This window comes from Erythrolamprus reginae, chromosome 7 (genome assembly GCF_031021105.1).
Source record: "Erythrolamprus reginae isolate rEryReg1 chromosome 7, rEryReg1.hap1, whole genome shotgun sequence".
NCBI lineage: Eukaryota > Metazoa > Chordata > Lepidosauria > Squamata > Dipsadidae > Erythrolamprus > Erythrolamprus reginae.
In genome coordinates, this window is record NC_091956.1 from 23,048,159 (window position 1) to 23,059,386 (window position 11,228).

The 11,228-nt window shown below is 41.0% G+C and overlaps 1 protein-coding gene across 1 annotated transcript in view; it reads right to left on the minus strand.

Moving 5' to 3' along the window:
- Positions 1 to 805: 805 nt before the first annotated feature.
- RASL11B (RAS like family 11 member B) overlaps positions 806 to 11,228 on the minus strand; it is a 12,130-nt gene continuing 1,707 nt past the window's right edge. Inside the window, exons 2-4 of the mRNA XM_070757196.1 lie at positions 9,240 to 9,296; positions 4,370 to 4,446; positions 806 to 2,728 (exon numbers count right to left, since the gene is read on the minus strand). Coding sequence (XP_070613297.1) covers positions 2,261 to 2,728; positions 4,370 to 4,446; positions 9,240 to 9,296 — 602 coding nt within the window. The 3' untranslated portion in view covers positions 806 to 2,260. The remainder of the gene's footprint in view (positions 2,729 to 4,369; positions 4,447 to 9,239; positions 9,297 to 11,228) is intronic.

Genomic DNA, 11,228 nt, shown 5'->3' on the forward strand with positions numbered 1-11,228 from the left:
CATGGGGTTTTTAGCAGATGCTCTTGAATAATGGGAATGGCCACCATATTGTTAGAAAAGCATTTGAGAAACAGGTCTCTTCAGCCTTGAAAGATGGCGTTTAAGGGGTGACTTGATCGAAGTGTATAAAATCAGGCATGAGATAGAAAAGGTGGATAGAGAAAAATTCTTTTCTCTATCACACAATACTAGGACGAGGGGGCACTCCCTAATGCTCATAGGTAAGAAAGTGAGGACCAATTAAGAGAAATACTTATTCACCCAGAGGGCCATTGGTTTATGGAATTCACTTCCAGAAGAGGTCATGACAACTGTCAGCCTTGATAGCTTCAAGGCAGGATTAAACAGATTCATGGATACCGAGTGTATTGGTGGTTATTGAAATAGATGTCCATGTGCCGCCTCTATGTTGGTTGAGGCAGGCAGGATTCCCTTGGGTACCATCTGTTGGGGGTCAAGGCAAAGGGAGGGTTTTGCCTTCTCTTTCTGTTCAAGATCCCCATGGACAATTGGTAGGACACTGTGTGACACAGAATGCTGGACTCGATAGGCTTTGGCCTGATTCAGCATGGCTCTTCTTATGCTCTTAGGTAGCTTTGTATAGCAGTTCTATAGTTGCAAGAGAGTTGCTAGTGAGCGTGTAGCATTCTCAAAAATCAATGGACCTGTGACCCTGTATGATTTGTTTCATACTTCCAGTAATACATCTTTCCCTTGCTTCACAGGCAGGAGACATCTTACACAACGTTTTTTTTTTTCTCTATAGACATTGCCTAGCAACTGGTTAGAAAAATACAACACATTCTTGAGAAAACATTGTTTAATTTAATAATGACACAAAAATGAAGAAGCTGTATCCTGGTAATGTTTCAGAAACATAAAATAAATAAGTTACCGCTTAAAGGGAAATCAGAGTGTCGCTTTTGCTTTAAACTGCATCCATGTTATGTCTGCATATCTTACTTTAAATGTGTTCTGTTTTATGGGACAAGCCTCCTGGTCCAGCATTTGGCTAGTTAAATCACAAAGGGCAGATTGATATGACAGTGGAATGCAACAACCAGAGATACGGCTCAGCTACGAAAGAGCTGCTCCACATCTAGCAAAGAAAACAGTGTGACTTTCAATCCATATTTAGATCCATTCATTTGGATTTATCTGAAAATTAAATTCGACACTGCATCAGATGACCGACAATCTTTCAGAATATCTTAAAATCTTGAGAACATTATGGAGTTGTAAAAACTTACACTTAACTATTTGCAGCAGAGTTATGTCTCATCGTAATCAAATATAATCCCTTACGTTTTACACCAAAGACTTGTTACTGCTCTGTTGAAACAGAAATACTTGTACTTCATGAGCTGGAGTAAAACAAAAATGAAAGCCTCTAGTGAGATTTATAAAAGAAACCAGCCCTAATTCAATAGAATAAGGATATCTGTTTCCAATGAAGGAAATGGTGTTTTGAATATCCTCTTCCATCTTCTACAATTAAAGTTAACAGGATAGCAAATGGTAAGCTATCCAAATCTCCATCACGGAACATGGCAATGTTTGAATGCATTCAAACGTCCCGCTTTCAGCGTAAAAGTATGCAACATGTTCCTTATTTAGGAACTAATTCAAGTTTTGGTGGATTTTCTCCTTTGCACAATGCTTTATACAGTGGCACCTCTACTTACAAACTTAATTCCTTCCGTGACCAGGTTCTTAATAGAAAAGTTCGTAGGAAGAAGCAATTTTTCCCATAGGAATCAATGTAAAAGCAAATAATGTGTGCGATTGGGGAAACCACAGAGAGGGTGGAGGCCCTGTTTCCTCCCAGGAGATTCCTAGAGAGGCCCCACAGCGGTTTCTTCCTGCCTTTTCCTGACCTGTTTCCTCCCAGGAGATTCCTAGAGAGGCCCCACGGAGGCTCCTCCCTGCCTTTTCCGGTTACAGTTTTGGAGGCTCGGGTTTGTAAGTGGAAAATGGTTCTTGAGAAGAGGCAAAAGAAAATCCTGAACACCCGATTCTTATCTAGAAAAGTTTGTAAGTAGAGGTGTTCTTAGGTAGAGGTACCACTGCACTCCCTAGTCCAGCATCTTTGGAACACATACAGCATTCCTCTCCCTTCGATCTTGCTTGGGTTGCCTCGGTGCTAGCAAATCGTTCCCAACTTGGAACCAGTGGACTTTGAGGTCTTCGAACTTCTTCAAACTCTGAGAAGAGGAGTCCTTGAAGACTCTTTTTTTTTCCATCGAGGGACGTCAATCTTTCAAACAGAGGTCACAGTCCTCACTTTGGCCGACAAAGCTTGCTTAAACCTTCTCTTCAGGTCTTGCATGTTGGGCGACTTGGGACGCGAGATAAGGGAACTCCTCCGCTTCTCCGGGGCGCTGCTGGGTTGTTGCTTACTGACTTCTTTGCACAAGCTGTGGAAGGTGCAGAAGACCTCTTTGTAGTTCTCGCTGACGGAGACTTCATAGAAATTACAACCCAGGATGCCAGCCAACTGAAGTCCGTGCTGAGGTTCGACCTCTTTAATATGGAGCAGGTCCGCTTTGTTTGCTACGATTACTACGGGGACTCGGTTCCCGGGATGGACCTGCCGTATGCGCTGGTGGAAATGTCCGAGGAGTTCATAACTTTTACGATCAGTGATCGAAAAGACGATGACAACTGCATCCGCCCAGCGAAGACACTTGTTCAGCTGTTCGTTACAATCCAGGTTGTGTCTGTGCATCTGTGGGGGGTTTTTTAAAGAAGGGTAGGATAAGAAAATTATTTGGCTGCAAAGGTTGAAAGCTAACAGTTCTTTCCTATACAGTTTCTGTTCCATTTTACATATACAGTGGTACCTCTACCTAAGAACGCCTGTACTTACAAACCTTTCTAGATAAGAACCGGGTGTTCAAGATTTTTTTTTTTTTGCCTCTTCTCAAGACCCATTTTCCACTTACAAACCTGAGCCTCCAAAACTGGAACTGGAAAAGGTAGGGAGAAGCCTCTGTGGGGCCTCTCTAGGAATCTCCTGGGAGGAAACAGGACTGGAAAAGGCAGGGAGAAGCCTCCGTGGGGCCTCTCTAGGAATCTCCTGGGAGGAAACAGGGCTGGAAAAGTTGGGGAGAAGCCTCCGTGGGGCCTCTCTAGGAATCTCCTGGGAGGAAACGGCTGGAAAAGGTGGGGAGAAGCCTCTGTGGGGCCTCTCTAGGAATCTCCTGGGAGGAAACAGGGCTGGAAAAGTTGGGGAGAAGCCTCCGTGGGGCCTCTCTAGGAATCTCCTGGGAGGAAACGGCTGGAAAAGGTGGGGAGAAGCCTCTGTGGGGCCTCTCTAGGAATCTCCTGGGAGGAAACAGGGCCTCCGCCCTCCCTCTGGTTTCCCCCAATCACATGCATTATTTGCTTTTACATTGATTCCTATGGGAAAAATTGCTTCTTGCAAACTTTTCTACTTTAAGAACCTGGTCACGGAACGAATTAAGTTCATAAGTAGAGGTACCACTGTATGAGTTAACACTGCACTGGTTCATTATTCTCCACCAAATTTAATCTGAGTCCCATTGGGATTGGGGCGGAAGTCAAATTAATTAAATTAAAACTCTCCTCTCTTTTCCTGTTGCTTAAACAAACAAAAACTCAGGCTAAACTGGGTTATTCTGAAGCATGCCACACTCAAGTGGAAAACTGACCCGCCTCATTTTCTGTAAAATATAATAATTTGTGCTGCCAAAGAATGGGAAATTAACTGGCTAGACAGTCAGTGGGGAATGGAAGTCGGGGGGAAAGGAGAACAAAGGTATGAGCTGGAAATATTTTAAAGTTGGAGGCTTGCCCAGTTCAAAAAGGCAAATTTTGACCTTACACATGTCTATCCGTTTAAACTTTCCACAATACAACAATCCAGTCCAAAGTCAATTTTAATGAGTGCAGCTTCTGGTGCCGTTGAGTTGTTTCAATCATGTGGCTTATTAAATGACACTTGATTGAGCTGCGGCAGTAAAATGTGAAAAGATTTCTGGCATATTTTGCCAGGAAACGAAAACAAAATTTTTAGTTTTCCAAGAAAAAAGCTCTTTACCCATTAGCAGCAATGCTGACTTTATTTAGAAAGGTCGCCTCCTTCAAACGAGTGCTGTGTTTTCAAGTGGGCAAACATTGAGTTGAAATGGTGGCTTGTTTTCTTTTACTGCCAGGAGTCTGTATACAGACCATTTATCTGGCATAGACTGTTTACAGTCATTCCTAGCAACAAAGAAGAGTTTGCAGTGACTCCACTGCCTAAAGACCGCCTGCTTCTCAGCCAATATCGACAACCCTAGTCTTGAAGCTGAGCAACAATGAAAGGCTCCCTTTTAAAATATGGAATTCCAAGAAAACCACTCACCTGTATTCCAGGTGTATCTTGCACCTGAATTGCAAACCTCTCTCCATCAATTTCAATCTGCCTGCTGTACAGATTACCTGGCAATAGAAATAAAGGCAGAATTTTAACAAAGGATTACCAAAACTGAAGACACTTCTTAAAAAGAAAAAAAGAAATTCGGCAGTGAATACAATGGCCATGTCCTAGTTTGAAATCGGGGGTGGGGGAAAAACAATTCTAACTCTATTAGACACATGCTCCCATCAGACAAAATAATTAGCACAATCCTAGCACAATCTTATGTAGCCATTCAATGGGACTAAATTGCAAGGGAGTGTATAAAATTGCAGCTTGAATGAAGAACCATGGAGAGGTAAACAAACAATAGAAGCACTTGTAAAATTGATTGACGTTGTCAGATAACTTTACACACAGTTTCATACAAAACTAAATTTATTTATAAAGTTACTACTAGAGCCAGGTGCAAAAGAATTTATTAACTGGGCCTTTTGTACAGGGCAGTGTGTCTCAATCTCGACAACTTTAAGACATGCAGAGCTCAACTCCCAGAATTCCCCAATTTCTGGGTTGCCACAGTTGAAAAATACAAGGGTACTTCTACCTATGAACGCCTCCACTTACAAACGTTTGTAGATAAGAACTGGGTGTTCAGGATTTTTTTTGCTTCTTCTCAAGAACCATTTTCCACTTACAAACCCGAGCCTCCAAAACTGGAACCGGAAAAGGCGGGGAGAAGCCTCCGTGGGGCCTCTCTAGGAATCCCCTGGGAGGAAACAGGGCCAGAAAAGGCAGGGAGAAGCCTCCATGGGGCCTTTGTAGGAATCTCCTGGAAGGAAATGGCCACCACCCTCCCTGTGGTTTCCCCAGTCGCACGCATTATTTGCTTTTACATTGATTCCTATGGGAAAAATGGATTCTTCTTACAAACTTTTCTACTGAAGAACCTGGTCACGGAACGAATTAAGTTCATAAGTAGAGGTACCGCTGTATTAGCATAGGGAGAACAGCACACCTTGCAGTTAGCAGGAAATTGATGGAACAATTACACTGTACCAGGAGACTTAAACATGTTTTATATTTTCTGCCACAAGAATTGATAATTGTGATGTGCTGCACTTTGATTGCCAAGTTTTTACTTTGATGATGGAAGGTTTCTATCTGCCAGGAAAGTCTTTCATCCCATCAGACTTCTATACGAAACCCTTCAGTTTCATTGATTTCTCCTCTGTATCAAATATTATTCTTTATTTGCCTTGGTAGCTAGGAAGTTTATTTAGTATGGCCACGACAATGTTGCCAAGGTACGCTACACGTGAACACATCTCAGTCTTTTTGCCGCACTTTGGCAAAACTTTGGACTGGATCCGTTACTTTGCGTGTTTTTGGAGGTTTCAATGAAGTTTACATTGTTGTGTTATTTGCCAAAACGTGTGCGACATCACAACTCTGCTTTTTTTCAGCATTCTGCAGTAGAAATCCAGGGACAAGATTTGCTCTAAAACAAGCACAATGCAATGAAAGTTTGATCTGCTTTCCCTGTGGTTTTTTTAGAACTTTTAGCTTGTTTGAACTATTGGATCAAATATTCATGGGATAAGCTTAGTGAATGAAAACTACAGGGCGTGATCAAAAGTCAAGGTGGAAGCCACAAGAGTAATTTTAGAAGCACCACCAGCAGAGTTTCAGTCATACAGTTGAGGCCTATACCTCAACATCCCTGACCTTATATTCTAGATACTCATGCATTCAGAATAGAATAGGAATGGAATTTAATAGAAACATAGAAGATTGACGGCAGAAAAAGACCTCATGGTCCATCTAGTCTGCCCTTATACTATTTCCTGTATTTTATCCTTATTCATCCTTATTTAGGATGGATATATGTGTATTCCAGGCATGTTTAAATTCAGTGACTGTGGATTTACCAACCACGTCTGCTGGAAGTTTGTTCCAAGCATCTACTACTGTTTCAATGAAATAATATTTTCTCATGTTGCTTCTGATCATTCCCCCAACTAACCTCAGATTGTGTCCCCTTGTTCTTGTGTTCATTTTCCTATTAAAACACTTCCCTCCTGAACCTTATTTAGCCCTTTAGCATATTTAAATATTTCGATCATGTCCCCCATTTCCATTCTGTCCTCCAGACTATGCAGATTGAGTTCATTAAGTCTTCCCCGATAAGTTTTATGCTTAAGACCTTCCACCATTTTTGTACCCTGTCTTTGGACCCGTTCAGGTTTATCAATCTCTTTTTGTAGGTGAGATTTCCAGAACTGAACACAGTATTCCAAATGTGGTCTCACCTATAGAATACTTTATTGGCCAAGTGTTCATTGTTCATTGTTCATTTTCCTATTAAAACACTTCCCTCCTGAACCTTATTTAGCCCTTTAGCATATTTAAATATTTCGATCATGTCCCCCATTTCCATTCTGTCCTCCAGACTATGCAGATTGAGTTCATTAAGTCTTCCCCGATAAGTTTTATGCTTAAGACCTTCCACCATTTTTGTACCCTGTCTTTGGACCCGTTCAGGTTTATCAATCTCTTTTTGTAGGTGAGATTTCCAGAACTGAACACAGTATTCCAAATGTGGTCTCACCTATAGAATACTTTATTGGCCAAGTGTGATTGGACATACAAGGAATTTGTCTTTGGTGCATATGCTCTCAGTGTACATAAAAGAAAATATACATTTGTCAAGAATCATGAGGTACAACGCTTAGTGATTGTCATAGGGGTCAAATAAGCAATCAGGAAACAATATGAATAAAAATCTTAAGGATACAAGCAACAAGTTACAATCCTACAGTCATAACTGGGAGGAGATGGGTGAAAGGAATGATGAGAAAAAGTTAGTAGTAACAGTATAAGATATGAGTTTCATTGTTGCGAAAGCTGAATTTGAGATTTCATCAGAAATATTGTTCCGGCCTCCACCATCTATTGAAAAAGCTGCTCGTGTTTCTCTTCCTTAGATTGTTCTGAGTTCGGGTTTTGCCCCCATGTAATATTTTGAGTGTCTATGCGACGTTTCGGTGAAATCACATTCACCATCATCAGGCTGAATTTGTAAGCTTCGTGCTGCTGTAGATATAGTTATATATATATATATAGTTATATCTATGTATCAAATGTTTTAAGCTGAAATTTTAAAATTAAGGGAGACTAGGATGGTACCATTTCTGCCTTATTCTGGCCTCATCAGCTAGCCACACCCTTCCTTACTGGGATTCGATCTGGCAGCCTCTGCCTTGTAAGGCAGAGAATTAGCAGTTGAGCCACCAGACCTTGATCCCTCCAGCTCTGTACCAGGGAGGGGCTATATGTTTTTTTATGTCGGATCACCCTGGTATATTGAAGGAACGTAACAGCTCCTTTTATATCTATCTATCTATCTATCTATCTATCTATCTATCTATCTATCTATCTATCTATCTATCTGTCACATGTTTTTGCTGAATTTGAAAATTAAGGGAGACTAGGTATAGATCTATTTTGGCCTTATTTTGGCCTCATCAGCTAGCCATACCCTCACTGGGACTTGAACCTGCAACCTTTGCCTTGTAAGGCAGAGAATTAACCTCTAGGCTACAGTATCCAATCCTTTCAGCTCTGTACCAGGGAAGGGTTACATTTTGTGTCGAATCACCCTGATGTATTGAAGGAACATCACAGCTCCTTTATATTGTTTAATTTGCCTTAAGGAGACTTCCTCTTCATACACAGCCCCACCTGCCATCATTTAATTCCTCAGAAAGGGCTGCCCTTGCTTGTCTGCCTTTTTTTCCAAGAGAATAACAAAAGCACTTTAAACTTCAGTCCAAAGCCTATTTGCATAAATACCTTGATTACACATAAAGATAAGGAGCGGAACTAAGCGATGGAGCTTAAAGCCACATCTTTTAACTTGGAATGCATTTCATTAGCGTTGATGCGTGTGGGTGGCAGAAACCAAGGAAATATGTCAGAAGTCAGGCATCTATCCAAGCTTGAGTGAACGATGCATTATTATTTTTTTCAAAAGCAAATGATCAAGGACGAGTGCAAATTTTTTTAAAAAAAATCTTTGTCCTCTTGCTATAATGATGAACGCACCTCACCCCTTTTTTCCCCAAGGTTGAAAGTAGATGGGGATGCACTGCCTAAAGCAGGGGGGGTCCCCAAACTTGGCCACTAATAGAAGACAAATACACAACTAAGTGGGAATGAAAATCTACTTTCAATTCATGGAAATGGTTTGAATTCATATACCAAACGAAAACGAATATTTAACAAACTACAAAAATAAAACTTGAATATTATTTGTTTACAAGAAGTTCACATTCCACAACAATGAAAAACAACTTGAAAATAATAAGTTATGAAGAGTATTCACAGCTTTATCACACAACAAAAAAAGAGGGATGGCGGTATATGTGAAAAAAGAACGAGATGCCCCCCCCCCCAAAATTATGCTGATAAAAAAGGAAGAATCTTAATAATTTCAGTCCCAAACTTGGCCAATTTTAAGACTTGGGGACTTCCACTCCCAGAATTCTCCAGCTGGAAGAGCCTCAATGGTACATTGGTTAGAATGCAGTACTGCAAGTTATTTCTGCAGTTTAGCAGATCGAATCTCACCAGGCTCAAGGTTGACTCAGCCTTCCATCCTTCCAAGGTCGGTAAACCGAGGACCCAGATAATTGGGGGCAATGTATGCTTACTCTATGTAAACCACTTAGAGAGGGCTGCAAAGCACTGTGAAGGGGTCCGTAAGTCTAAATGCTAATGCTAAATGCTATAGTTGAAGTCCACAAGTCTTAAAAGTGGCCAGGTTTAAAGACTTCTGGTCTCAAGAAGGAAATATTTCAGAATCTTTGCTCACCTGCGTTACGTTCGTAGTCTCCAATGAATCGCTTTGTGAGAAATCTCACGACCAGGGCTGTAATTAACCAAGAAAAAAGAAAGATGTCATTTATCAAGAGAAAAAGCCATCGTTATTTAAGGCTTATTAAAAACCCACTGCTGTCTGCTGCCCAGCCGCCCCGAGTCTATGGAGAGGGGCGGCATACAAATCTAATAAATAAATAAATAAATAAATAAAAATAAAGCTGTGGATAGAGCAATCCATTTCATCGCTCCAGGAAAAACCTACAGGAAGCCAGGGCAATTGGCTGTAAAAACATAGAATCTTAGAAGTCTGACGGCAGAAAAAGACCTCAGGGTCCATCTAGTCTGCCCTTATACTATTTTCTGTATTTTATCTTAGGATGGATATATGTTTATCCCAGGCATGTTTAAATTCAGTTACTGTGGATTTATCTACCACGTCTGCTGGAAGTTTGTTCCAAGGATCTACTACTCTTTCAGTAAAATAATATTTTCTCATGTTGCTTTTGATCTTTCCCCCAAACTAACTTCAGATTGTGTCCCCTTGTTCTTGTGTTCACTTTCCTATTAAAAACACTTCCCTCCTGGACCTTATTTAACCCGTTAATATATCTAAATGTTTCGATCATGTCCCCCCTTTTCCTTCTGTCCTCCAGACTATACAGATGGAGTTCATTAAGTCTTTCCTGATACGTTTTATGCTTAAGACCTTCCACCATTATTGTAGCCCATCTTTGGACCCGTTCAATTTTGTCAATCTCTTTTTGTAGGTGAGGTCTCCAGAACTGAACACAGAAAAACTGACGGCAGAAAAAGACCTCATGGTCCATCTAGTCTGCCCTTATACTATTTCCTGTACTTTATCTTAGGATGGATATATGTTTATCCCAGGCATGTTTAAAATTCCGTCGCTGTGGATTTACCAACCACGTCTGCTGGAAGTTTGTTCCAAGCATCTACTACTCTTTCAGTAAAATCATATTTTATCACGTTGTTTCTGATCTTTCCCCCAACCAACCTCAGATTGTGCCCCCTTGTTCTTGTGCTCACTTTCCTATTAAAAACGCTTCTCTCCTGAACCTTATTTAACCCTTTAACATATATAAATGTTTCCATCATTTCCCCCCCTTTCCCTTCTGTCCTCCAGACTATACAGATGGAGTTCATGAAGTCTTTCCTGATACGTTTTATGCTTAAGACCCTCCACCATTTTTGTAGCCCATTCTTCAATTTGATCAATCTCTTTTTGTAGGTGAGGTCTCCAGAACTGAACACAGTTTTATTCCAAATGTGGTCTCACCAGCCCTCTCTACAGCGGAATCACAATCTCCCTCTTCCTGCTTGTTATATCTCTAGCTATGCAGCCAAGCATTCGACTCGCTTTCCCTACCACCTGACTGCACTGTACGCCCATTTTGAGACTGTCAGAAATCACTACCCCTAGTGGATAATTAAGAAACGTGTGAAGGTTCAGGTAAATTTAAATTCCTAAGTTCCCCCCCCCCCCGCCCCCTAGCTTTCTCTCTCCTTAAACAGGAAGGATTAGACCAGTGTTTCCCAACCTTGGCAACTAGAAGATATCTGGTGCAGTCAAGCGGTAGGGAAAGCAAGTAGGATGCTTGGCTGCATAGCTAGAGGTATAACAAGCAGGAAGAGGGAGATTATGATCCCACTATATAGAATGCTGGTGAGACCACATTTGGAATACTGTGTTCAGTTCTGGAGACCTCACCTACAAAAAGATATTGACAAAATTGAACGGGTCCAAAGACGGGCTACAAGAATGGTGGAAGGTCTTAAGTATAAAACGTATCAGGAAAGACTTAATGAACTCAATCTGTATAGTCTGGAGGACAGAAGGAAAAGGGGGGACATGATCGAAACATTTAAATATATTAAAGGGTTAAATAAGGTCCAGGAGGGAAGTGTTTTTAATAGGAAAGTGAACACAAGAACAAGGGGACACAATCTGAAGTTAGTTGGG